The 27859-nt window shown below is 42.1% G+C and overlaps 1 protein-coding gene across 4 annotated transcripts in view; it reads right to left on the bottom strand.

Annotated features, from left to right (window-relative positions):
• Positions 1 to 1338: 1338 nt before the first annotated feature.
• FSHR (follicle stimulating hormone receptor) overlaps positions 1339 to 27859 on the bottom strand; it is a 177334-nt gene continuing 150813 nt past the window's right edge. For 3 of the 4 annotated variants that reach the window (XM_058551270.1, XM_058551271.1, XM_058551272.1), the window contains 6 exons: positions 22373 to 22444; positions 21051 to 21128; positions 16210 to 16278; positions 16025 to 16099; positions 7872 to 8057; positions 1339 to 3511 (listed from right to left, as the gene is read on the bottom strand). In XM_058551270.1, the coding sequence (XP_058407253.1) occupies positions 2281 to 3511; positions 7872 to 8057; positions 16025 to 16099; positions 16210 to 16278; positions 21051 to 21128; positions 22373 to 22444 (1711 nt within the window). In that variant the 3' untranslated portion in view covers positions 1339 to 2280. The remainder of the gene's footprint in view (positions 3512 to 7871; positions 8058 to 16024; positions 16100 to 16209; positions 16279 to 21050; positions 21129 to 22372; positions 22445 to 27859) is intronic. The other variant, XM_058551273.1, reaches the window with a different exon arrangement.

Here is a 27859-nt window from a genome sequence, read left to right as displayed (position 1 = left end):
ATATCTTTTCTTTCTCTGTTTGCTTTTTTACATCTTTCCTCAAACAGGGCATTTCTTGGGCAATGTCTGACTCCAGTGGTTGCCTTCAGATCTAAGCAACTTCTAGAGTTTGTTCAGGGAGGAGTAGAACAGACTAATGTGGAGAGGAGGAGCTGGACTACAGGCTATAGGTGGAGGGGGAGAAGGAAGAGGGATGAGGACATGAAATGGGAAGTGTGAAGGTGCCATATGCATCCTGACCTTGAACCTCATGGGCTTCATCCCATGGGAGATGATTTGGGTTGACTCCAGTTGGAGGATGAGATTGCCTACCCAACATTTGTCCCACTGCAGCTTTCGCTTCCACTTTCCTGGCTGGCAGAGACCTCCTTTCACTGTAGAGGCTAAACGTGGTTGAGGTTCATTTTGCCACCTCTCTTGCAGCCAGGGTAGTAATGGTGGGTAGGAAGGCATATTTGCTGGGGGTTTTGGGGGAGAAATTTTCTTTGCTTTGAAAAGAGAGATGCATGGAAGGAAAGACCCCCCTTCTTTGTTTCTGGATTTGGTCATGCCTGCACATGGTGTCTGGAACGGCTACAGTAACCTTTTACTACCATGAGGGAATCATGACTGAACACTCCAAGGATGGCACGGCAAAAACGTGAAAAGGTGTTGGGTCCTTGAAACTATTGAGCTGTCCATCAAGTTTGGAACATCTAATGTAATTGGCCTTATTGTTTAAGCCATTTTTAGTTGGAGTCTCTGCTGCTTGCAGCTGAAAGCATTTTGATAAGAACCAGCAAGCACAGCCTCATGGTTGGGCTTTATTTTATGCTGACTTTTAATTAGTTTCTTTAATGTTATATATTAAACAGACAAAACATCCTATATATTTGTCTTCTTTCTCCAATGCCCCTTACTATTCAGAACATGAAAGTTCATTTCTTCCTTGTTTTTATAAAGTTTCCCCAAAACATTTATGAACCCCAAGCTTGTGGCCATCACACTAGGATAGAAAACTAGTTTCAATGATCTTTTTCTGATTTTCTAATGGGTGCTATATTATTCTGGCCTAAATAAGGCAGAATGTCACTTCTGGTAAGATCTGTAGCATCTTCGTGATGCAAGTGCAGAAAGGGCTTTCCTCTTGTTTTATTCCTCCCTCCATGTATCCCTTCCAGAAACAAGATCTGAAGCGTTCCCCATGTTTTAACACACGGAGACTAGTAGTAAAACACAATCTCCAGTGCCATACCCCCTCTCCCTGCCATGACTGCTTCTGTATGTGGCAAGATAAAAATTGTTTATTAATCTGTGTACCCAGTCCATCATTTTCCTCTGTTCCCTAAAAGTCCACAGGGCAGGCAGTCATAAAGGGAAGATCATGAGCATGCTGGAAGCCACAAGCACGGGATGGAATTGCACAAGGTCAAATTGAGTCCTGTTTCTGTTCTTGTTGTCTTTGACCTTGCTGATAAAAATATTTTGTAGAAGCTGGGGTTCTTCGTCATGGAGCTAAACACAAATATCTGGCCCAGGAGTCAGGAACCTGAAGCAGGATCCAGGGGAAGGTGGAGCAATTGCAGGCCCAGCTGCTGCTTCATGGCAATGAGCTGAATCAGCAGATCAGCAACAAAGTGTGTGAATGACAAAATGGCTTCAGTTTCCCTTCTGCCCTCCTATTTTCCCAAGAATCTTCCCTGTGGTCCACCCTAACGGGAAACATAAGAAAGGGAATTCTGGGAAATGTAGTTCAGTCTATCCAAATTGACACATTACAAAGCCATCAATAAATATTTGTTGAATGTGCTCAACAAATATTTGCTGAATGAATGAATGAATATTGTGCTGCTTCTCTTGGAAGTTCTTTGGCAATCAGAACACCTAATCCTGGCTCTGCCTCTTACATGCCAAGCGGTTTTGAACAAGTCACTTAACGCTTTGAATCTTGATTTCCTCATTTGTAAACACTCCAAGAATAACCCGTTCTGCCTGTTTACTAGGACTTTTGTAGGAGTCAGTTGAGATGATCTGAAAAAAAGCACTTTGAACATTATAAGGCATAAAACAAATGTGATGTAGTATTGCATTATTTTAATTATTAATGTTGTTGTTAATACTTCCACATCCTAATTTATCACATAGAGTTAATAGTTCCTGACCAATTTACCTTACAGGTGTGTCAGGAAGATTAAATTAGATGAAGTATGTAGAAGCACTCAGTCAGCTATGCAATGGCTTATTCTTCAAGGTCAAGACTTAATTATCGTTTAACACTTAGATACGTTTGTACATTGTGTTTTAGTTCTGACCTAAATGGCTTAGAGGGACAAGTGTGTAATTGGAACTATTGGTAACCCTGGGAGCTGGAGGGCAGTGGCCATTTCTTGGATGGGAGTTGTGGGCAGTGGATGAGGTTTCTGTCCTATAAATCTGGGCTTGCATTTCATAGCAGCCAAATTTGCTCAGCAGAATGAAGAAATCCCTGCGGAAGTTCTTGGTGAAGATGGCATAGAGGAAGGGGTTGGCACAGGAGTTGATGGGGTAGAAAAGGACCAGGAGGATCTTTGACTTGGACACAGTGATGAGGGGCACCTTGAGGGAGGCAGAAATGGCAAAGAAGGAGATGGGTGCCATGCAGAGGAAGTCTGTGAAGATAAGCATGGCCATGCGCTTGGCGATCTTGGTGTCACTAGAGGAGGACACAATGTTGGGGTTCCTCACTGTGAGGTAGATGTGAGTGTAGCAGCCACAGATGACCACAAAGGCCAGAACATTGAGCACAAGGAGGGACATAACATACAGCTGTGACAAGGGGCTGTCAATATCCATGGGCAGGCAGATGCTCACCTTCATATAGTTGCTGATGCCAAAGATGGGAAAGAGGGCCACTGCAAAAGCAAAGATCCAGCCTACCAGCATGACACTGGCAGCGTGGCGGAGCTGCACCTTGCATTCTAGCTGCATGGCATGGGTGATGGTATGCCATCTTTCCAGAGTGATGGCTGTCAGAGTGTAGACTGAGAGCTCACTGGCAAAGACAGTGAAAAAGCCAGCAGCATCACAGCCTGCTCCAGTTTGCCAGTCAATGGCATAGTTGTGATATTGGTTTTTGGTGTGGATATCAACTGATGCTATGAGCAGCAGGTAGATTCCAATGCAGAGATCAGCAAAGGCCAGGTTGCACATAAGGAACCTGGGGACTGTGAGTTTGTATTGGCTGGTAATCAGGATCACCAGCACTATGATGTTCCCAGTGATGGCCAGGATGCTAATAAACCATATCAGGACTCTGAGAATATCATACCCCATGATATCTTCACATGGATTGAATGCATCTGGCTTAGGGGAGCAAGTCACATCAACAACTTCATTGCATAAGTCATAGTCAAATTCACTGTACATCGTGTCAAATCCTTTGGGGTAACTGGACGCATCGTCTTCTGCCAAAAAGACTTTCTGACCCCTAGCCTGAGTCATATCAACTTCTTGCCTTAAAATAGATTTGTTGCAAATTGGATGAAGTTCAGAGCTAGAAAAATACAAAAAGGAATACAATCAACATCCTGGATCCAGAATGGCAAATACATCACTGTCTTTGCACAGGCTAGAAATGATGGGTTTCTACCTGAAATTTTTTCTTTCCTTCTAACCATTTGTCTGCCCTTGAGGCTAAGCTCAAGGGTTAATGCTGCTTACTGTAAATGAAGAGAACAACTTGTGTGTGTATTCCTAGAGTTGGATGGGTCACTAGGGAAACCATCTGGCCACAACCTGAATGTGGGGAGGAAGGCGCCTGGGACTAGCTAAGCCTTGCTGTTAAGTGCAAATGATTTACGGACCTGATATCAACTCCACACTTTCCTGTCCCCATCTCCATTCAGCTTTCTCTTAATGTGCCCAAGTAGGATATATCCCCATTCTTCTACCCCTTACTCCAGCCACTGGAAGCTCTGGAATGTTTTCTGACTCAAATGAGAACTTATTTGCTTGTTTTATCTCCATAAATTAGAGGATCAGAGTCTGTAGTTAGTTCCGAGCCAGCCCTTGTCCCTGGATCTTTGTTACTCAGGCTACTGGGAGGTCTGCTAATTTGCCCGAGATGTTAGTGAGGGTCCTATTCTTTATTATCTCATCCCCAGGGGCCATGATAGGCCTTAGGCATGTAGTTGTCTGCAAGGTAAGCCTGGATGTCTCATATTAAATAGTTCCCAAGTGAGTGAGTGCCCAAAAGAGCAAATGCAGGGTGTGAGGCTACCTAACTTATTCCAAGATTGTAACTCATCCCCCAAGGAGCTGGCTCTTCTTGGGCTCTCTTTCCAGCCTTGGTTTTCCCTTTAAACCCAAATGTACAAGAGGCCTTGTCAACAGAATAGAGGCATTTTCAGAAGGGATTTGAATGAAAGCCAGATGATAAATATTCCACTCAGACAGGTGGAGAGTGCCTGTAGAGACAGAGGGTAATAGTTCTGTTGTGAAACAAAGGCTAAGGAATGGGGATGTTTCTTGAGGTCTCTTTTTGGATGAAAAAAAAATCTCTCATGTGCCCTTCTCTCCCTCCTTCCCTCCCTGAGGGACATCTGATGGCAATGTGAAGTGATTGCATTTCTCTCAAACCTTGACAATCTCATATGTAGGTGGGGAAGTGGGTATTAAAACCCTTCAAAGACCACCCCATAAGAAGGAGAGAGCGGCTGGAGGAGTGGAGGAGGTAAAGATTCCATTTGCTGCTAAAGGATGAGTGCTGGCCAAGTGTTCCAACACACGCGGACTGAACTTTTGCCAGTGCCCTCTATGAGAAGGCGCTGTTAGGGAGAACCCTCTCCTCCCTCTTCTCCCCTCCAGGAAGTGAATTGAATTGCTAAGAGGTCATTTTCCCTTGGCCCAAGGGACTCTCTTTTTGCTGGAGAACGTGTCATCTTTTGTTTTTGAGACCCATAGGGCTTCTCACATCAGTCATGGGTTGTGCTGGGGCTAAACAGTTAACATACATGTAATTGAAAATGTACAGAAATCCTTTGGTTTAGTCAGAGATCTTACAAGAAAGGTGAGGCAAGCCCAGAGACAGCTATAGAGAGGACAAGAGAATCACTCTGTGCTCCTTAATCTAACTCCCACCTCCTATACCTTGTCATTGGATTAGCGGCAGCCCAATTCTAGGAACAGAAAGTAAGTAACCTGATGACTACAGACTGCGATTCGGTTCATTGGAACAGATCTGACTGAACCATCTATAGACATCCCTCACTTCTCAGGGCTTATGTTGCCTTCTGTGAAGATTCTTGTTGTTGATACTGCTACCAACATATTTTAAATATTGATGCTTCCCTTTCCTGAAACAGAAGTGACCCAACGACATGAGTGGGGGAAAAGTAAACAATGTCTCTGAGAAAAGAATAGAAACAAAAATGGAAATGAGGGAAATAAAGTCTTGCCTCTGCAGTACCTTGATAAATCCTAAGTATCAAAAAGAGTTGGGAATCAGTTTAGGATCAGTTTAGAAAGTGGAACTCTTGGACCCTGATAAATCAATGAACAGATACTTGGGAAGTGCATGGTGGAGTGGCCCAGAGCCTGAGATTTGGAGACAGACAGACCAGAGATTTTGGATCTGAGTGTGGCTGGTGTTGGTCAAGTTATTTACTGTCTCTGAGCCACAGTTTCTACCTCTGTGAGAAGAGAATAAAAATAATGCTATTACTTTTGTGAGAATTAAATGAGATATACGTGCAAAGTACTACAGTGCCTGGCAGTGAGTACGCAGCAAATATCAGCCATAGGAAGACAGATGATGGAGGTTACTTGTGGAGTTCATGTTGGGGTCTAGGCCCCGTGTGGATACTTAGATGCACATGCCATGGTGCATCAATTTAAAATCTAGCTGTGAAGGAAAGACTTAAATACAAGGAAAATTAAATAATAAAACAAGAGCAAAATAACAATGCAAGCTGAGTATAGAACTACAACAAGGAAATAACTGGTTCAATGACAGAAGGGGTGTGGTTAACAAGGTCTATCAGTAAGAGCCCAGGAGCCATTGGCCAAAACCTCACAGTCACAAGGGCCTGACATTTACACTTTGGCATAATTTCTAGGTGAGGATTGGAAGAACAATTTTATCATACAACTTTAGACTTGAATCTCCTTACCAAACCACACCTACTGTGGTACACAATGAAATGACACCATTTAAAAAATAAATTCCGTGATTATCTTTTGAATAGCATAACTTTGTTTTGTGTCTGTGCGTATTTGTTAAATATAAAGACTGAACGCCCACTGCAGTTTTTGTTACTCCGTTTTGGCGGGTCCTCCTAGATGAAGCGTGGGCCTCTCCCTTGCTGCACCCGACAGGCCCTGGGGGTAAGTTACAACAGGAATCTAGAGAGGGTGAGAGCTGGGTGGTCTGGAGGGATCAGGGAAGGCTTCATGTTCCGTGACAATGTAAGGCAGACCTGGAGACTTCTAGTTGGGAGAGCACTGAGGCTACATCTACACAACCAGGGGGTGGCAGGACCAGAGAAGTCTGAGCAACGCATTAAGATAACATAATCCTGTGGTATGTTGGTGCTGGGCCAGACAGTACACCACGCAGCCCTTATAGTGATCTGAACATCCTTTGAGATTTCTCCCGAGGGGTGGTCACTTCCAGAGTTTTGGTGGTGAACTGGCATCTTTCTTGCCCTGGCTGGAGTAACCCTTGTCTGGAATATAAAAGGGGCCTTCTGCCTCAGGCCAAGCCCTTAAGAATTCTAGCTCTCAGGAAGAAATTCCCTGGCCCTTGAGCTTATTTGTGAGGAGTGTCCTATTCCAATTCTGAGGAGTTTCCCAATGATGTGTACTATATCTGAAAAGTAGCTCCTTTTCTGTAAATCCTTCAAGTGAGTCTGCGTGTGGACTCTTAGTTACTTAGAAATATTTTAGGATGTGTACTTTTTTGTTGTTTTTTGTTTTATTTTGCTTTTGCGCAGGGATATGTCTCCATGGGCAGGTCAATGTAAAAGGTTGAATAATAGAGGAGGCTGTTACACAGTGAACTAATATCACAGGGAAGCTGTATTAGTGCTGGGTTCCTGTACAAGAGTGGTGACAAGGCATCATCTGAGTGTGGATTCTATCGGTGAGTTCAGGGGAGGGTAGGAGATTTGAGAACTCCTGATATCCAATAAATTCTACCTCCAAGGGATCCTTTAAGTGTCTGGCACATGTGCAATCTCCAAAGTCCTCCCTCTCCACGCTTTCCCAATCCTGTGATTACCTCAACTTTTTAACCAGTTACTTACTGGGACTTGGCTCTGTCTGGATTACCCTCTTTGACCTGGGCTTCCTTGAACATGACTAACCTTGAAAGCTAAAGTGAACAGATGTCCCAATCTTTGTCCTCCCTGTGGGGTGCTAAGATCTGAAGATGGATTAGAGAGGCTTAGAGTGGTTGGGATGTGTTGTGGATGTGTGCATCAGCCTCCGGTATGGCATTTATGCTTCTTCCCTCCAAAGTTGACTTTGATGGTCCCTGGGACATTTATGGGGTACAGAGTTTGGGACTTGAAGGATAAATTCATATTGGTACAAAGGACAATGGGAACAAATATTTATTAAGCATCAGCTACGAGTCAGGCACTATGGTTGGTGTTTTCATGTATTCTCATTTAATATTTACTAGGTGGTCTACCATGTGGGTAGTCCCTCTCCTGTGAGCCCATTTTCATAGAAATTAGAAACCCTCCACAATACTGAAGCTTTGATCTAGAATATGCCTAAGAGCTTTCGTCAGGGAGATCTTTCCACAGGTGAATTCTCTTCATGCCACAGATATGTAGAAGTCATTGACCAAGTTCTGCATTGGAGAAATGCCCAGGCAGGGCTCAAGGGATGGACATGAGAAGACTCACATTTGTCGTCTCCAGTTTGCAAAGGCACAGCAGTGGCTGGGGTAGGTGAGGCTGGCCTCCACGAGTGTGACAAACTTTTCCAGACTGGGAAGTTTTTTTAAGTTGTAAGTTGACCTGGCCCGCAGCTTCTTAAGATTTTCTAAGCCATAGTTAGGCAGGGAATGGATCCTCGTTCTTGAAACATCTCTATAAGGAGAAAAGGTAAACATAACCTCATTACTATGGGCTTCTGTATTGGTCTTATAGAGCCCTAAGGTGCCATGAAAGAACTCTGAGTACCCTGAGACTGCCATGCTGGGAGAAGTCTAAGCCATGTGTAGAGACATCCTGGAGGATAAAATGCCCTGTGGCTGTGTGTGTGTGTGTGTGTGTGTGTGTGTGTGCAGAGAGAGAGACACCAGGGAGCACAGATGCACCAGGTATGTGAGTGAAGGGAACAAATTGGAAGTAGATCCCCCAGACCCAGCCACCTGGGCTGACCTCACATGACGGAGGTGGTAGCAAGCAATGACCAGGCCACCCAAATTTCTGCAACACAAAATTGTGAACAAAGTAGAATGTTTTAAGCCACTAAGTTTTAGGATAGTTTTATGCAGCAATAGAGAACCAAAACAGACTCTCCTTGAAGTCTTTGAGATTCCATCATCTCTATCATTTTTAACAGTTATAGAGGTATTTTTCCTTGGAAGCCATTAAGAGTGCAATAGCATTACATTCTGTATACTTCCTGCCTCTCTCACTACTTACTATCTTCTGCTTTGTTTACTAGCTTTCTGTATTTTCATTCTCCTCCTGAGAACGCAAGGAGGGCTTCTTGCATTCTCGGCAGTGCCTTTCTCGTAGTAAGCACCCAGAAAATTGTTGCTTTGTTTGAAGATATGCTGGGGAGTGACACTGAAGAAGGATTGGCAAAGGGAATAGATAGATCACCCCAGCCAACTGTGATGTCCTCTGACCTCCACCAATTACAAAGAATCTTGTACCTTGTGTTTTCTCTTCTGTTTCATATTGTTCTACTTTTCATGTGTATTTGTTTTGTCTCCTCAGCCAGATTTCAGATGCTCTGAGAGCAGAGATTATTAGGATTCTTTTGAGTTATATGTGGTATCTGGCACAAGGCTGGCCTCATGAAATCTACTCAGTAGTTAGTTGTCTGATTAGCAGAGATGCCGCAGCATCATCATAAAAATGAGAAGCTGGAGTAGGTCTTACAGAAGAGAGATTCTCAAGGGAGAGGGACACAAGGCAGACTGAGAGAGGAAATCTGGATTTAAAGGGAACTCAGCAACACGGTGCTTTTGCAGCAGGCAATTATATGTGACCGAGAGTATCAAAGGCACCAAGGAAGAGAGTGACCTTGTGCAAAATTTACAAGGAGCTAGACACGTATCAGAGAATAAGCAGAATAATGTGTTGGGTGGGTTGACCTGAGTGCAATTCAATGCCCAGGTGTTGGGTTGGGAAGCCTGCTTAGGAAGCTTTGGTGCCTTTCTATCTGCCCAGTGTTCTAGAGCTAGCTTATATTTCAGATTCTTCCTTATCACAGCTACAAATGATGTGAGCTGCTGTCATTTGCACTAGGTGGCTTTGTTGCTGTGAGACTAAGGCATCTTGTCAGCGTCCTAGGATCCAGGTCTTCTGCTGGTGGATGTTGAAAGGAGGGAGTGGTTGGTAGGAGAGACTGCAGAATCTCTTAGAGTTCGGTAAAGCAAAAGTCTTGAGCAAAAGTGGTTCCTGGGAGATAAGGAAATACAAGTGTTTGTAGAAGTGCTTACTTAAAGCTTACTGGATACTTGCTGGAGTGAGCAAACATGAACCTATCAAGACTTCCAAATTTTGGGCTGGCAGAAAAACGTTTCTCTGGTATCTCCATGGATTAAGAAAAATCCATAGAAATTTATATCAGCAGGAGCAAAGATGAGAACAGTGGATACTGTTCAGTGTGGTTTCAGACTTAACTATAAATATTCTCACTCTTTCTCTCTATTCCCCTAAAGCATAGACACACAGTTTATTCCCTGGCTATGATCCTTCCACATGGCCTGGAAATCTAATGTCAGATCTTAATTCCTGTGTAAAAGCACCTTCCACTCTTAGGATGCAAACATCCCTAGGGGGAGTAAGAACATAAGACATTATCAGTTATTTGCATCTTCTTGGAAGGAGGTTATTGTGACTACTGGCTATAGGTAGGCTTGGAGAGAGACCCAGAACACAAAGCATGGCAGTGAGGGATTTTAGAAGGGTTATTCTGGGCAATGGTATTTTGAGGAATAAAGGAAACCATGGGATAGGATTAGATCTCTGAGCCTTGAAAACCAGGCAGAAGATTTTAGAATTTATACAAACAGAAGAATGATTCATTGAAAGCTACATTTTTGTAAGACTTGTCTTGAGAACCTTGAGCCTGGCCCATAGTACGTGCTCTTAAATACTGGTTAAATGAACTGGAAGGAGAAAGGATTGAAGGGAAGAAGGGGATGAAGTGGCCATGGCAGAAATTCAGGCAAAAGGTAAGAGCTCTCTTCCCCACACACTGTCACTTCTCTGTCAACAAGGAAAAAAAGCCACTGTGTCATATGACAAAGATTTGTTGGGCATGTGCTCTGTTACCAGAGCCTCCTGGTACTTGACCTTGACCAAGTACTCTGAAAATTTCTACAAAGCTTACTGTTCTGGGCAGTAACATTTGTCCCTCCACCAGAATGAGATACTAGGCAGGTACTGTTTGTTTTTAAATCTCTCTCTCCCTTACACCTGGGATAGTACCACATAGTAGGAACTCAACCAACATCTAGCAAATGTATGACATGCAGACCTAATATGCTCAGTGAACAGTTGAGAATGTTTATTCTCGATGTCTTTCCTCGGGCTGGTGGGTTGGACAAAGGGGAAGGGTTGGTCGTGGGCTGATGTTTCTAATCCTTGTCTTTCAGGCTGGTCTAATGCCTGCAGTCTTCCTTTTTAAGAAATCACTTTGGTTAACATTTCAGCACATGCTGTATTCTGGCAGTGACTGGTGAGAATTTAAATCCTGAAAAGTACCAACAGAAGACATCGTGGGATGATGGCTGGTGCTGAAGAGATTTAGTAATCCTAAATTGTTTCAACATTGTTAGGATTTTTGATTTTGAGACGCAAAGTGGAAAGGGAGAAGCAGTCAGTAATAAGATGCTGAGTCAGGAGAGGCAGGAGTTAAGTTGTGCTCTGCGTCCCATTTAATAAAATGTGTTAGAGCCAGTGCCACAAATTTGATTTGAACAATTTCTATTTTTCCCAGCAAAGATGTTATTACAGGTCAATCATTTCCATAAATGAGAGCACATTTCTGGTGTATACTACACTGACAGATGGCTAGAAGACCTCTCTTTCATGATCCCAGGCAGAATAAAAAGGCAATTTACTATCTATAGGACTGTGGGTACACTGGTAATGGAAGAGAATCATTCTTATACAAATAACTCAGTGTTTGAATCTGAACTATCAAATGAATCTGAGCTATAGCCAAATCAATTTGATAAACCACCAGAATATGATTGTACTGGCTCCAGCCTGCAAAGGCAATGCATTAAATTTTTCCCCACAGGAAACTGTTTCCCAAGGAAACAGCAATTGCTCGATTGCTTAAAAAAAAGAAAATAACTTGAGTTCAGAATATCAGGTGAAAACTCAGAGGGCCACTGATGTTCAAGGTCAAGACTCACGAGGGGGAAATCAGGATGCTAGGCTGCTCCTCTGAAACTTGGTGGAGCTTGTCTGCATGCCCCTGGCTTTCTCTGCATCTATTTCTCTTTGTGATGGAACATCTCGCCCTTGTACCATCAGGTGTTCAGAGGCTTCCCGTTTTTCACTCAACTAAAAATTTTGCCTTCAGGAAAGGAGTTATCATTTGTTTGTGTGTCCTCCCCTTAACTCCCTTAGAATCTCTTGTATGTATCTACTGGGAACAAAGGACTGAGACTATCCAGGAGGAAGATTCACCACAGTTAGCTTGTGGAGGAGGTATTCTGGAGACAGGGCGAGGCTTTCCAGCTCCCAGCTTTGCTGCTAGGGCAGTGATTCGCAGTGTGCTTTCTGGACCAGCAACATCAGCTTCACCTGGGAAGTCAGAGATAGGTTCTCAGGCCCACCCCTGATCTGCTGAATCAAAAACTCTGGGGGTGAGGATCAGCAATCTAGGGTTTTACAAGCATGCCAGGTGATCTTGATGCACGATCAAATTTAGAACCACTGCTTGAGGGCAGTTGAGAACCACAGCTGGAGTTTGTAGCTAAGTTCTACTCTGGGAATTGCCTTCGCCTCGCTTACCCAAGATCTGGCTCCCCACCCAGGGACAGCCCGCACCCAACGACTATTGATGAAAGGCTGGGCCTCTTGCCTTAATTCAGTACAACTTTGAAGGGCCATCTTAACACCAGGGCTCCCCGTGGGATCTGCTGAGGCTTCGGTTGCAAATGCATTGCAATTCTACTTCCCCGTTTGCCTGATTCTGCTTCCATCAAGTACTCCCTACATACTCCAAGAGCACTCCCCAGTAGACCTCCTGCATGCAAATATCCATATCACAGTCTCGTTTGAGGGGAGAGGAATCCGACCCAAGACCAGTCACAGCCCTAACCTGAACAGCATCTACTGTGGGCTGAGCAGTCTGCGCACACTCCTTCCCCTACCCATTAACCCACAACACTTGGGGTGGACTGGTCCTCTGCACACACTAAACAAGCAGCTCTCAGGCCAGGGTTTAGCTGGGGCTGGCGTATCACGTTGTAGAAAGAGGAGATGGGATAGGCCATAGAATCCCAGGCAGAATCAGCCAGCAGAGAAGCTGGAAAGACATCTGTGGACTAACCTGAAAGCCCCAGAAAGGGAGGCTTGATGTTAAGGTAATCAATCCTCCTGCCCCTAAGGGGAGGAGAAAGAGGCTATCACCAATAGGCTGGGCTTTTGGCCAGGATCTTGCACATAGATCATCATGCACTGAGACGAAAAGGTGTGGTAATGTATTATCACTCTATGCTCTTTTAAGTCATGGCAAGTGCTTCATAATTCCTTTGGATTTTCTGTAAATTTTATTCACTTTATTCTGGCCAGATATGTTCCTGTGGTAAAAGGGGTGAGAAATGGGCCTATAACTTGAGGACACTGCAGAACTGCTCGTGATGGCGACATCCCTCTTCCAGCCAGCATTCACGGTAGGGCTGGCCCGGGGATTCCCGTTTGTGTTCTCCGTTAGACTCTCTGACGAGACACATTGTGCAGCGTCCTCCTCAGTGCACTCCTTAGCCTGGGACCTGCTACGCCACTGCAGGAGACATTCTTCTGTGCGGGGTGCACCTATCACTTACTGGTGTTCTTTGCTGGGAGTCTGGTGTTGATAATTACCTCCCCGTCTATTTTAGTTCACAGCCAATTGCAGGGGGCCTTACTGAATAACTGTTAGATGTTTCACTAGATATATTGATGTATTTTAGGCAAAATGATATGGTGGGAATATATGGAATGGAGGCAGGAGATCTGGTTTCTGGTCCATTGTCTGTCCCTTATGATGGCAGTGTGATCTTTTAGCAGGTCACTTCCCTTTTCTGGCTCTGGTTTTCTCAGCTGTTATGTAGCTACTTGGGGATCCTGTCCAACTTGAACATTTTCTGTGGCAGACAATGGTTAAGGGGCTATGATTTAATAATGTACCTGGTACAGGTCACATATGGAAACCTACCTCATCACAGACATGTTCTGCCGTAACAGGTAGAGGCGCCTGTTTAGGAACATTCAAAACCGTTAGGACGTTTAGCTAAGTGAAATTGACAACCTGCTATTCTGATGGTCAAAGACGTCAAAAGCACTCTCTCTAAGTCCATTTGACTCCCAAGCACTCTAGAATAGGAAGCATTGACTAAGCGTTACAAGTTCTAAGTACTTTATATATTAGAACTCAGGGACTGCATGCCTGGCACTCTGCATTTGCAATGCCCGTGTCCTACTTGGTACTTCACAACACACATCATGACCTGATACATTAAGCTGTATATTTAGTTATTGTCTGACTCCCCCTTATGAGAATATAAGTGTTCTGTGAGGAAGAATTTTTTTTGTTCTCTGCAACATATGTAAAGTATGAGGCACAGGGCTGGTGCTTAAAGTCTATCTGTTCAACAAGTGAATGTATAAACATAAATATATATAGAAACACACACACTGATATACACATATAATATTACTAAGCTTGAAACAGTATTAGGATATAGGTATTATTGTTTTTGACATGTTCTAGGTGAGGAAACAGAGGCTTAGAGAGGTGAAGAAACTGGTTTTAAACCGAGGTAGTCTGCTCTGGCATCTCTGCTTAATCATGCTGACACTTCCTTCTTTTGCATATATCGCCTGTCTCAAGCCAGGCATTCTGGAATAATCTTTGAACTTCTTTCTTCAGAGTCCCATATATGTCACAGCACACCCTTTGTCAGTCATAACCATTTATGGAGTTTCTGCTCTACCGTACAGGATCTAGTTCTAGAGATGCATAGGTTCCAGCCTGAAGGAGGATGTAAGCTTTTAGGTGAACATGAGAGTGATATTGATAGATGGTAGGTAGAGAACCACACATGGTAGCCTATACTGACTGCCAAATAAGAGGTGCGGGCCAGTGGCTCCCAGATGCCCGAACTGACCTTAGGCAGGCTATATAAGAGTCATCTAGTAAACTGTATGTTGATCTATTTCTTTGCTCACTCTTTCTTCTTTGCTCATTTCTTTCTGCATCTGACTCCTTCCTTCTGGGTTCCTTTCTTACATTCCTGCAGTACCTTCATCAGTGGATGCAGTAGGTCTTCTTAGAGCCCGGGAAAACACGCTTTTAAAAAGCTCTTGCAGATTTGGGCCCCTGTAGGCATAAAGGCTCTGGAAGTCACAGAAGGAAGAAGTCACTGTTGGCTGAGCTTGTTAGCGGAGAGGTGGGAGTAAGAACGACCTTGTGGGAGGACAGGAGCAGAGGAGAAGAGCATAGAGGAAAGTCACTCTTGGAGGGAGAGATGGAGATGAGGAAGGAGCAACAGGAGAGGTGTTGATGCAGAGCTGTGAGGCCCTGAATGCAGCCCAAGAGATCTAGAATCGAGGCTGCTGGGGCCCAGGGCAGGCCACCCCAAAATATCCCACAATAGCATGTTGATTATTTTGAATTAACGTTACTTGAGAAGCAAAAAGGGCCCTGTCTCTGTTCCCCCTGAAAGCAGGAAATGAATCTCCCCTGTGAAAGGTGCTCTCCCTGCATCCTTATCACCATAGCTAGAGAATTCGGGGCCAAGAAGCCTGCAGAAACAAACCTGGATAATTTACTACTCTAAGCCTAAATTCTGCTTCAATTCCTCATTAATTACATACTCTAAACCTAAGTTTCTTTGTCCTGTCAATTCTTCAAAAATTTATTGTGTGTGTAAAAGATACATATACGGCCTACTTCGTTCACTCTCTGAGCATCATTTCTCTATGATACATACGTATTAAACTGAGTTTTCCTCCTGTTAATCTGGTCTTGTGTCAATTTTACTATTAGTCCAGCCATAAGAACACAAAAAAGGAAGAAGGGGGATTTTCCCCCACCCTGACAAGGCAAGGAGGATCCAAAAATAAATGTGTGTGTGTGAATCTCACTGGGTTGAGGGAAACTCCTGGACATTGAGGGTGAGGAAGAACTGTCTTTCCCTTTCAGGGAAGAGATGTATACCAAGGTGGTTAAGAGTCTATATTATGACCCGTTTACTGTTAAATCCCTGCTTTAAAATTTGCATGACCTTTCGTGAGTTAATTAACCCCTCCAGGGAAGCCAGTTTTTAGTTCTCGAAAATGGGAATAATAGCTCCTACCACAGAGGTTGTTATAAGGATTAAATTAGAAAATGCATCTTAAAAAAGCTTTTAAAATACTGTCTGGGACTTGGTAAGTGCTCATTAAATGTTAGTTTTGTTATCGTTATTTTATTGAAAGTTAGAATGTGGATCAGCCCTAAGTTGTCCCTGTATGAGTCTTCACAGATGAGACAAGTAAAAATTGACATTGATTGCCAGCCCTATCTCAGAAGCTTCTCTGAATTGGAGAAAGTTGACTTCTAACTTATGCATGGTGACCTCTTGCACTTGGAAACGGGGGAAGTTACTCACAGAATGACTGGTCCAGAGGCTCCCTGGAAAACATCATTAGGTAATTCTTCCAAATTATTGTTATCACTTAGATTCCTGGGGATGGAGTTGAGGAAAGAAGAAGGGAAACACAAGCCACATAAACATCGCTGTTGTAAGAGCCCTTTCCCTCCAAACGGCCTGGAGGAATAGTCAAGGCTACTTACAGCTCATCTAGTTGGGTTCCATTGAATGCACAGTTGTGTATTTCTTGAATCCCATTCTTATTCAGCCATCTGAAATAAAAGGCCCATTAAAAAACCAATAATGTCAGATGCAAACAATACAGGGGTTTCATAATTGGAAGCACTGGGGCAAGGTCAGACAGTGTAGGTTAGTGGCATAAATAAAATGCCGCCCTTAAGGCTCGGGGACAGGAGTGGGAGTGAGACTGATCTATCACTGTATAACCTTGTATAATGTTTGAAGTTTGCATTATGTGCATGTATTACCTATTTAGAGAAATAAATGGAATTTAATTTTGAAAGGCACAAGTAGGCATAGCAGCCTGGATCCTGTAAGGTCTTTGCACACATCATTCGTGTGCAGAGAGGATGCTATGTGGGGAGCAGACGAAGATCTTTCTTGTCCTGAAGGACAGAAATCATATAATTATTGAACAAGTGTTATAAGACAGAGAACATTTTGTATCACCTTTCTCTAAGGCCTTAAACCTCTCACCTATGTTCACCCACAGCAGCAGGCCTGGCTGTCATCAAAAAGTGATCTAATTAAGCTGTCAGACAACCCGAACGTCTCCTGTGACCCATAGGGACCTGGTTGTTGGAGGTTTGTGGAGGTGGCTCTGGGTTAAGTCAGAAAGGAACAGAAATCAATTACGGAGACTGTGGGCTGTGGCAGGGCAAGGCGGTGTGAGTGGGCACGGGAGGAGACTCTGGGGGTGGTGGGGGCTGGATGTGGAACAGTAATCCTGATTGTGCAAAGAAGGTCAGTGAGCAGGTTTGCCTGGGCAGGGGAGCCCAAGGACACCTTGGGTGGACAGCTCTGCATTGCTGTGCTCCTGATGGATCTGAACACAAAAACGGAAATCCAAGGTCGGAGAGCTTAGCCCTAAGGGCCTCTGACCACTTGCTCTTGATTTGCTGTCAGGTTCTTTTCCCTGTCAGGCTCAGCGGGTTTACAAATAACACTGTTCAAAAAGCTGACCCAGAGAAGCTCCTGTGTGCTCAGGACTCTATTTCCCGGACTGAGATGGGTAGAAAATGCTTAAAATAACAGAAGAATGACTGTATGTTTTTTACTTCCTCCTGAAAGCCAGTTTAGCTAAAAAGTCCAGACAGGAGCAAGGTAAATCTTTTAAAACGTTAGCAACCAATTGGCGGGTTCTGATGGGTAAGAAGCGGCTCTGCACCCCCTGTCCTGCCCACCCCGTAGCTAGCCATGAGGAAGCCTGTCCCAGGTACACTCAGACTCCTGACTGACCTGTCAGCCTGTCCCCAGGTAGTGTGAGTTGCTGGAGCAGCTGTCCCTCACCTGTGGGATGTGGATCCATGGGGGTTTTGGAATAAACACAAGGGTGAGCCAACTTTTTCAGTAAAGGGCCAGATAACAAATTTTAGGTTTTGTGGGCCAAGAGGTAAGATGGAGGGTACCACATAGGTACTTTATATAAGTCCTTATAGAACAATTTCTACAGATTTTTTATTGAGTGAATTGAAAAAGTAATAGTAATAACTGAGTGCATTTTTCTTTGTAATATAGGTCTATTGTAAAGAATGCAATTTTTTTCTTTGGCAAGAGGATAACATTTTGCTTAATTTAGGTTCAATGTTAGTGTTCCCTATCATTAAAATGTTCACTTGTAAAAACCTGTCCTAGCCCATAGGCCAGATTTGGCCCTTGGGCTGTAGCTGTCTGACCCTTAATCTGAACAAGGGCACCATCTATTTTTCTGTAGACTAGGTAATTAATATTTTCTCCACACGTATGTTCTGCAAATAGATGTTGCTATGATTGAAAAAATATACAGACTAATTTAAAAGAATTATTGTATTCAAAGTAGTCCTTTGTCTTTATGGATTTTCTCAATCAACAGATACCATTTTATAAGGAGAGGGTGACATTTTTTGCTGTTAACAATGAGTCGTCATACAAAAAACAAATTACGCCCGGAACTCCTGCCCTGGGGTTTACATTGGGCTGTAGGACTCGCAGACTACTAACAAAGAGAAGCCGACATTTATTAAGTACACTCTTAGTCTCTTAAGAGAAGTAGCGCTGATTTTAAAACCTGATGATTCTGATACCCTGGGCAGAGCGTCAGCTCAAGAATAAGTGGATCATGGTTTTCCTTAATCTTTGTGTTCCTAGTGCATTCACTCAGGAGAGGCTCAGGAGGCTCCAGAAGCAGAGTCTGCCCTCAGCCGAAAGAGGGGAGGTGCTGGGAGGACCTGGCCCATTCAAGCTCATTGAGGGGTAGGCAAGTGAGATGGAAGCCAACTGAGGAAGAGAGGAAACGTGCATGAAGTGAGACTCTCCTGTGCCCAGGATGTGCTGGGAGCTGGCAGGCATGTAATGTCATTTTATTTTTTCTGCATTAGGCCATTCTGCTAGTTGGCCATAGCTAGATGCCTTCCCCACTCAGAGCCTCTGGTTGCAGGCGCAAGGTGGGGATGGAGAAGGGCTCAGAGGCTTCCACATGGTAGGCTTTTATTGCTCATTTCCTTCTGAGTCACTAGCCAAATGTCTGATAATCCTTCATTGTTGGGCTGTTTTCTTTAAAAAAAGGAAATATGTATCTATATAAATATATACATTTTTAGAACAAGGCCTCAGGATTTTGAAAAATGCCAATGCGTAGAAAACTTTTTCAGGCATCAGTGCCATTTGCCATGTTTTTCTCCCTGAGTGCACTTGGATGTTCCTATGGGAGAATGTGCCCCTTCATCCAGACATAGCACCCAAGCTAATAACAATGAGAGTCTTAAGCTGTGTTGAGTGTGGATCTTCTGATTCTATTATCTAAGGATTAAGGACCATCCGAGGTAAGAAAAATAGATTTTGTTCTCACAAATGTGAGTTTATCCTTTAGAGACATGTCTGAGAAATGTTGACTCTGAAGAAAGGACCCTCTCTAGGAGAGTCTGTTCTAAATTCTGGGGAACCACACAGCGTCCATGAACAGGAGTCAGCGAAGAGCAGCTATGATCTGTACATTTCTTTGGTAGTTTGGGTTTACAAGGCTCCATCATAACTTCTTATGTCCTCAGGTTCTTTACCTCCACTTGGGGAGAGTTAAGACTAGAAAGGTCAGGATGTCTTGCCTTTTGTCTTATGTTCTGGACAAAAAGGATGTGTGTCAATAGTAATTTTGAATCACTATATTTAAAAATATTTAGAGCAAAATTTAAAGAAGCACAGGCATCCAGGCACAACTGATTACGTTTATCACTAATCTTCTCCCTCTATGATGTAGCCCAGGAATCCTTTCACTATTGTGTTTATGCTACAACCCACCAGGCCCGTATTACTCAGGTACTCACTATTACTCAAGTACTCACTATTTTCTGAAAGCTCCTTTTATCTTTTCTTTTTTTTTTTCAACCTTCATGGCTTCGATGATTCTGTTCCCTTGGCTTGCCCTTTGCCAATGCTCTGGCTAAATTCCACTCATCTTTTAAAAGCCCACCCTAGACACAACCTCCTTTCTCAGCCTTCTTTCCCTCATTTAACTCTTTATTCAACCCTCATATCACAGGCTAGTCAGAATCAATTATTCCTTCTTTACTCAGAATAATTGCTTTTATTTCGCACATATTTTCTTCTATTTGTATTTTAATTATTTTGCTTTCCCATTCTCTCATACTTCCTACACTCCAACAACTCATTCCAACATATGTACACAAAACAAATTTCATGAGCACATTGAGTGAAAGGATTAGGTATTACCCATAAATTTTGTCCTAATACTATGTACTCTGAATACATGCCTTTAATTTTATTCTTCCCTTCACACAACCAATTCCACAGCTGGTCTCTTTCAAACCTTTTCTATTGTTCTTTGTAATTAATTTACATCAAATACTGAGCTTAGCTTTATTCTTCAATATGTCCTCATCTCTGTCTACTATTTCTCTCTCACTCTCTCTCTTTTCTTTTTCTTTTTTTGTACAGCTGGGTCTCTGAATCATATTATTGCTTTGAAAAGGACTAAAATTCTTTCTGGACTGAAACTTACCTTTTGTACATATTGGCATATTAAACACACATACCCATACACACATACACACATTCTGGTATATTTTTTAAAAACAATAATTTGTGTAAAAGAAAGGTAAAATGCTTTCCTTACAGATGTAATTGCGATTACTGGTTCCCCAAATGTCATTCTGTTCATCTAACTTCCACGGATCCCACAGACACTTGGGTAGGCCCTAGTGCCCTATTTCTTGGCCTTGTTGGGAAATGGGTAAACTACCACGCAGGCTACTGGCACGAAAGATTGGAATGTAGTTCATTAACAACACGGAATGCATTTAAAAACTTTCCCAAAAGTCAGAGTGAGTAACTGAAGCTCATTAAAAAACGTGATTGTTCCAAGAAAATGAGAAGTAATCTTATGCTCAGCATGGGGCTGAACAGGAGCTGCTTGGCATGGTTATGGGGGAATATCCATATCTTCTTGATTCAGCCTCCTTCCTGGTCTTTTTCTTTGGGCAACAAAAGCATTGCCAGGCAATAACTAGCTTTATGGATGCATGAGTTATTCTGTCCTTAGGAACAGATGTTGCATCACAGGAGACCATCATTCAAAGAGCAATTCTAAATACTTGACTCACACCACAGAATCATAAATTATTAACATGACTCCATGTTGTGATTCTGAAATGTAAAGATGGGAAAAGAGAGAAAAACACAGAACCAGAGAGAAATTTAAATGGTGAACTGCCAAAGTTACCCAAACAAATAAGGAGCATCCCATTATGAGAAAAGAGATTATTCAATGAAAAACCCAATGTTACTCCATTGGATTTTTTTCTTTACTTACAGAATCATACTTTCAAAACTCAGCCCCATGAAAGAATTTCTTTCAACTGTATGGATGTTTATATTATCTTGAATGTCTCTAGAAGAAAGTACAGACAAATTAGGTATTTAAGTCAGCTCCACTCACGTAACCTTCCCAATTTAGTTTACTTGGCATGCTGTGGTCTTCAGCTGAAGTAGTGTTTGAATAGTTATTGTTCTGAAGGATGAGTTCAAAGTTTGGGAAATAAATGACATCTAATTTATCTTTAGTATATCAGTTCTTAAAAACGAAATTACAGACATGCAGTCTCTTTTCTCTCTGGAAGTTTTCTTAGATAATTTCTCTGCATTAAGGTTCTAACATACTCAGTATTATCCTTGCCTCCACAGTTGGTGTCTGCTCAATATGACAATGACACTTAAGCTGACCTTTCATCTCCATACCAAACTTCTCCATCCACCCTCATTGGGTCTTCATCTTCCTCCCGTCTCAATTCCCTTCTTACAGCTAGTTTCCTTCCTTCTGTTCTCTTTGGGTTACAGAAAAATGTTATCATTGATTTCTCTTTTCCTGAATGAAAGAGTGGAGAAAGTCTCATTTTTCTCTTTGTGTCCCTCATCCTCCCATCAAGCATCCCTGTTGGGTCTGATCTAACATATAAATGTAGAAGTAGTAAACTGCTTAGAATGATTTGAAAAATTTGGTGAGATTCTCTATCTTTGTCTCTCCCGAGCCCCCCCTCTTTCTCTCCCTCTTTCTTAACCCCTTACACCCCTTTCCTATGATTTCCTTTTGGGTCTGTTCAGATTCTTACAATTTTGGTATTGAAAATAAACTTGTCATTATACATTGCCTCTTCTCTTCCTCTTTCAAAATACAGATGCCTTGGGAAAAGGCAAATACATTATATCGCTAATGTAGTGTGAATTTGTCAGCTGGTTTCTTTATGCCTAGGGCAGCATGGGAATTCTGGAGGGGAGAGGACAGGAAGGTGGAAGACAGAGGGAGTTGCAGGGCGAAGGTATTTAAGGCATTAAATAGTGAAGAGAGGAGTGACTTCTTGGTTTGCTACAAGCTGGCTCTTTTGACAACAGTCTTGCAGTTGAAAACTGTTGATAACTGTTGACAACATTTGAGGAGCCTGCTGACTTCCTCCAAACTGAGAGTAGCTGGCCTTCAGGTATAACCAAGGCCACTTGCTGTTTACCTTCCTATCTCTGCTCACCCAGAGCAACATATTTGGAGGATGTAGACTAAACAATGCTTATTACAGGCCCACAGGCTGTTGGGCAAGACAGCTAGTGAGTGAAGAGTTGGTAACCCCTCAAGGAAAAACTTACAGTAGAACCTTTTGGAGAGATTGAATCTTGTGAACAGCTGGCAAGTGCTTAATACCTGTGTTGGATATTAACCTAGAGAGACACAAAAATGAGAGGGAAAAATGAAGCTGGCTATTTTAACCCTTGTTAGAGTATAAGCTTTCCAAATTCAAAATATCGGTTTTGAGCTCAGAAAAACTTACCTGAAAATCCCATAATATACCTGAATCATGCTTATATTTTCTATTTTAAGCCTCTACCCAGGGTCTAGTAAGCTATTGATTCCTTAGAGGAAAAAAAATTTACACTTCAGGCACAAAGGTGCTGGTATGCCACAATGCACATTTTTTTTTAGGATAAATTAATATGATCCAAAAGCAATTTGCAACTAGATAACAAAATTTTCCTAAATCATCTCCTATTTCTGACCTCCTCACTCTCTTTGGAGAATTGACCCTTCCCCACTCCAAGTGATTCCACTGACGTCAAGCATGATATTCCACACTCTTTCACCCCAGAATATGAATGTGACATAAGCTGGGCCAGACTTTCTTCTGGGAAGTGATTGGAGGTTGGTTAGAGCTGAGTCCACTGATGCCATCACCCTTAAGAGATTGTCCATAAATTTACACTGCTGAAATTTCCAGAGCTACATTGGATCCTGCTTGTCTCGGCCTGGGTTTCCCAGGAAGCAGAGCCTGAGATGAAATCTGGCCTGTAGGTAGTATATTTGATAATATGAGTTCAGAGAGTTTGGGACAGGGGGAATGAAACAGGGAGGAAGGAAAGATAGTCAATACAAGGATGAGTTATTGAGTTGGCCACCACTACTGGTGTCTAGTCCTTAACGCCAAGGACTTGATATAGGAGATTTTCAAAATGGGTCTCAGAACTGTTGCTCTCAATGCGGGAGAAGGGGAAGCATTTATCCACAGACAACTATTTCCTATTGGTCACATGAATCACCATGGTTTTAATTCCCCACTTCTGGCTTGCACATTCATGAGTGCCCAGTGAGTTCCTGCTGGGCATCTCTTATAGTGGTGTAGAAGAAGCCCCAACCAGGAAATGAGAGGTATATGAGGCCAGGTAGGTGTTGTCCAGTTGCACTTGTGTTAAGTTGATTGACACATGGGTGGAAATGGCTGCCACAGCAGTGGTGAAGAAGGTTTTCAAGTGGCACGTGAGAGTTGTCTAACACTGTTCTTCAGTATTTCCCTCACTCCTGTGAGTTAATCAGAATCCTTCCACTGTCTCTCCACCCCCATTTCCCTTTTCTGTGTGTGGCTTACCTAAGCCAGAGTTGGTCTTGGTTGCTTGCAGTCTAAAGAACCTTCACTGACATACTCATCATTGTGAAGGATCATGTGTCTTTTTGGGTTTATGATTCTTGAGTAGACTTTGATGTCTTGTTCTCTACTTCTATACTCAGAAAGTCAGTGAAGTCTGCTTATGGGTTCTCTGTACTGGTTCTCAGATGTTTTGTTCCCTCTTGGTTCCCAGTGATCCACATAGAACCCATCTTGGTCAATTCTTCTTTTGATTACTTCAACAGCCGTTGAGATGGTCTCCCTTTGTTTTCCATTTGGGAGAAGAGGCTGTAAACATTCTTTTTTTGAGGATTTGTAGTGTTATTTACTTCTAAAAATTTACACGCAGAAAAATTAACTTTGTTTGTTGTGGAGATCTGAGTTAAGACAAACACATACAGCTGTATTACCACCAGTACGCTCAAGATACAGAACAGTTCCATCACCCTTCAAATTACATTGTGTTGCCCCTTTGTAGTTAACCTCTCCTACCTCCTATCCCTAGCAATCACTGATCAGTTTCTGTTCCTATAATTTTGCCTTTTCCAAAGTGTCATATCAGTGGAATCAAATATTATGCAACTTTTTGAATCTAGCTTCTTTCACACAGTATAATGCTTTTGAGATTCTTCTATGTTGTTGCATAAATCAGTAGTTCATTGTTTTTATTGCTGAGTAGTATTCCATTCTACCGATGTACCATAGTTTGTTTATCCTTTCACCAGTTGAAGGACATGTAGGTTGTTTCCAGTTTTGTGATTCTAAAAATAGCTGCTTTAAACATTGTGTACGGTGTGTGTATATGAGAGAGAGACAGAGAGAAAACATTTTTATTTCTCTTGGGTAAATACCTATGAGTGGGATTGCTGGGTTGTATGGTAAGTGTATGTTCAACTTTATTAAAAACTGCCAAACTGTTTTCCAAAGTGGTTGTGCCATTTCACATTCCCACCAGCAATGTATGAGAGTTCTAGTTTCTCTACATCCTTTGGTTATTTAAAAAAAAATTCTTTGAAAATAAAAGTAATATATATTTATTGTGAGACTTGTGAAAAATATGGAAACGTCTACAGGACAAAGTAAAAACCACCTCTAGTTTCATTACCCAAAGGTAGCTTCTGTCAACATTTGGAGTTTGAAGTTTCTATCAAAACAAATAGCTTTCATGGTTTCTCTCCATAACCTCTGAGATTCTTCTCATTCCCAACAGAAACATTGCCATAACTAAATATCTTCTAGCTTGACACAGTCCTATTTCAAATGTTATTTAATCATATCCAGCCTTCTACTATTTTCAGATCTCTTCCTGTGTGTCGATGCAGTATTCCCTTAATGAGAAATCAAAGTAAGGGCCATATTTAGTATTCTCTGACAATCTATACTACTATGTGCAGATTTGGAATGCAGTATGTGCTCAAACAATATTGGGTTAATTGGCTACTGTTTCTAAAACATTTCTTGCTTCTGTCACCAAGAATGTATCAACACCCTTATTTAGTTAATTTACTTGTCAGGTATCACTGTTACTTGGAGTAATTCATCTTAAACAGAGGCAGGGAGGTCTAGAGGCCAGGAATCAGGAGAACCTACATGCCAACTCTGGCATGAAGTAGACACAAGGCACATCATCTCTCCAGACTGGAAAGGATGTGGAGTGCATGAATATCAAGGTAGACATTATATCAGACACCCCTGTGCCTTACTTCACATCCTCTTGGTCTATCTTTTACTCTAGCTGTTACCATAGCAACAAGCTACATACAGATTTAACTTGGCAGACACTGGCCTCAGCTATCCCAGGTGTCTCTCATTTTCTGTTCTGGGCTTCTCTACCACCTCTGACTAGGACATTAGTAGGAATTTGCTCAGCCAATCTGAGGCATGTGCAAGTCAGGAAGTGCAAGAGAGTTAGCAACTCTCAACTGGTGGTGAACTTCTCTCTTCCATTCCTTGGGTGGACAATTCTGAATATATTTTAAATGATACCTTAGCTCTAGCATAATTGAGCCCCAATTTCCTGGTGGTGATCAGCTGATAATACATTCTTCAGTTGGCTTTCCTTCTTTCCTTGTTTTCTTCTTCTTAGTCATCCAATCTTTTTCTTTGAGTTTGGATGTAAAAATAAACTACTTGCATGTAAGTCCTTGCTCAGACGGGTTTTGGAAAACCTAGGCTAAGACAGATACTAACTTGCACTGAATTTCACATTTTACATAGATTGACTGATGGTTGCTATTTCCCTTTACTCCAAATCTGCCTCCAGTGGCAGCCCAGCCCTGTTTTTCTTTTTTCTTTTACAGTAACGTTTCTAGAAAGAGTTGTCTGCGTATGCTGTCTTTCTTTTCTTTTCCAATTCATCTTCAACCTGCTCCAATTTGTTTTCATCCTACATCTCTCCACCAAAACCACTTTTGTCATACCCATAATCCACCAAAGCACAGCCAATAAATTTAATGAACAATTTAAATTCTCACTTTTTAGACCTCTCAGGAGAATTCAGTACTCTTTGCCAAACTCATTCTTCTATTTATTTCTGTCATATTGCACTCTTCTGTTATTCCTCCTCTTTCTCTGTTACTCTTTTTTAATTTTTCTTGTTGACTTTTCCTCCTCTATCTGTTTTCTCTGTCTTTTGCCTTTTTCTTTCTAGTCTTGCTGGGAAGATCTCATTTCCCATGGCTTTGCCTACTGTTAATATGGTGACAACTCTTAGTTTCATACTTGACTTCTGACATCTCTAGTCTATCACTAATTAAAATTTACTTCACATATCCTTCTGAATGTCTCATTGACATAGCAAACTAAACTTGCTCCCCCCATCACTTTCACAAAACTGCACCTCCTCAATTCTTCTTCATAAATAGCACTCCCATCTATCAATTGTTTGTTAGAAATGTGACAGTTAAACTTGGCTTCTTCACTCTTACTCCCCAATATCCAATGCATCTCAAAGTCCTCTTAGATTCCATTTCCAAAATATTTCTTGATTCCATACAATTTCTTCCATCTCTACTAATACCGTTCTAGAACAGTCCATCATCATCTTTCCTGTAGCTTCGTGTGATAGTCTCCTGCTTTCCACACATTTAGTCTTGTCCTTTTCTAATCCATTCTCTATACAGCACACAGAACATTCTTTTAAAAAATGTAAAGCAGATTGCTTTAGTCCTCTGCTTTTCTTTAGCTCTTTTCCATAGTGAAATTTATATTCCTTATTGCCAATTCTTGCACCATCATCTCACGCTGTTCCTTCAGTATACTTCGGCCAGTGGCTTTCTCTCAATTCCTCAGATACACTAAGTTCTTCCCTATCTCCAGGCATTTGCACGTGCTCTCTCTAGGAGGATCACCACCCACTCCTCACTTGGCCAACTTCAGTTTGTCCTCCAGGGTTCCGTTACAAATGTCATTCTTCAGAGAAGAGCTCCCTGACTGCTAATCTAAATTAAGGCCCCAATTTATTCCCAGTATAATCTTTTTCTTTTTAGCACTCATAAAAATTCTGAACTACATATTTTGTGTTTATTTATTTATTCAATGTCTGTCTTTTCAACCAATTGTGAATAGTATGAGGGTAGAAATCATGTTTTTCCTGAAAATTCAGTGTTGGCACAGTGGTTGGCACATATAATGTGCTTGATGTTTATCAGGCCAGGCAATGTGCTATGTGCTGTCAAGAGATGAGCACAAAAAAGTTATCATTCACTAGCTGTGTTCATCACATCTCACTGATTTGACATTATATGGATAGCAACCTGACTCTCTCTCTTAGTGGATGAGTAAGAAGTTTATATAATTGAAGGAGGGAAGAATTCATGATTGTCAATGAGAATGCTGACAAGGACATTACTTAATATCAATAACATGAGCTTGCAAAGCCACTATACTTATGGGATATCTGTAAATGTCCATAGATGCACATTGAAACCTTTGGTCTTTATAGAAAAGACAACACACAACGAAAATGGCTAAAATTATTCCAGTAGTGCTGAGCTTAAGACACTTAAAAAGATCTAGTGACAGTCTAGTGAGATGGATTATTGGTGATAACTTTGTAGCTGAGACTCTCAATAACCTCAAGATAACTCAGGAAATGGAGTTTGGATGAACACTTAGTTCTCAATTCATTTTTCCCCTTTGATCAATAAATTCATGCCTGATGGAGGCTGGAAATGGGTAATCAGCTAGGAGCTCTATG

The sequence above is a fragment of the Diceros bicornis genome, chromosome 12, assembly GCF_020826845.1.
Source record: "Diceros bicornis minor isolate mBicDic1 chromosome 12, mDicBic1.mat.cur, whole genome shotgun sequence".
In the NCBI taxonomy this organism is placed as follows: Eukaryota; Metazoa; Chordata; class Mammalia; order Perissodactyla; family Rhinocerotidae; genus Diceros; species Diceros bicornis.
Note: the sequence above shows the minus strand (reverse complement) of the source record. Positions and strands in the feature narration are given on the sequence as shown.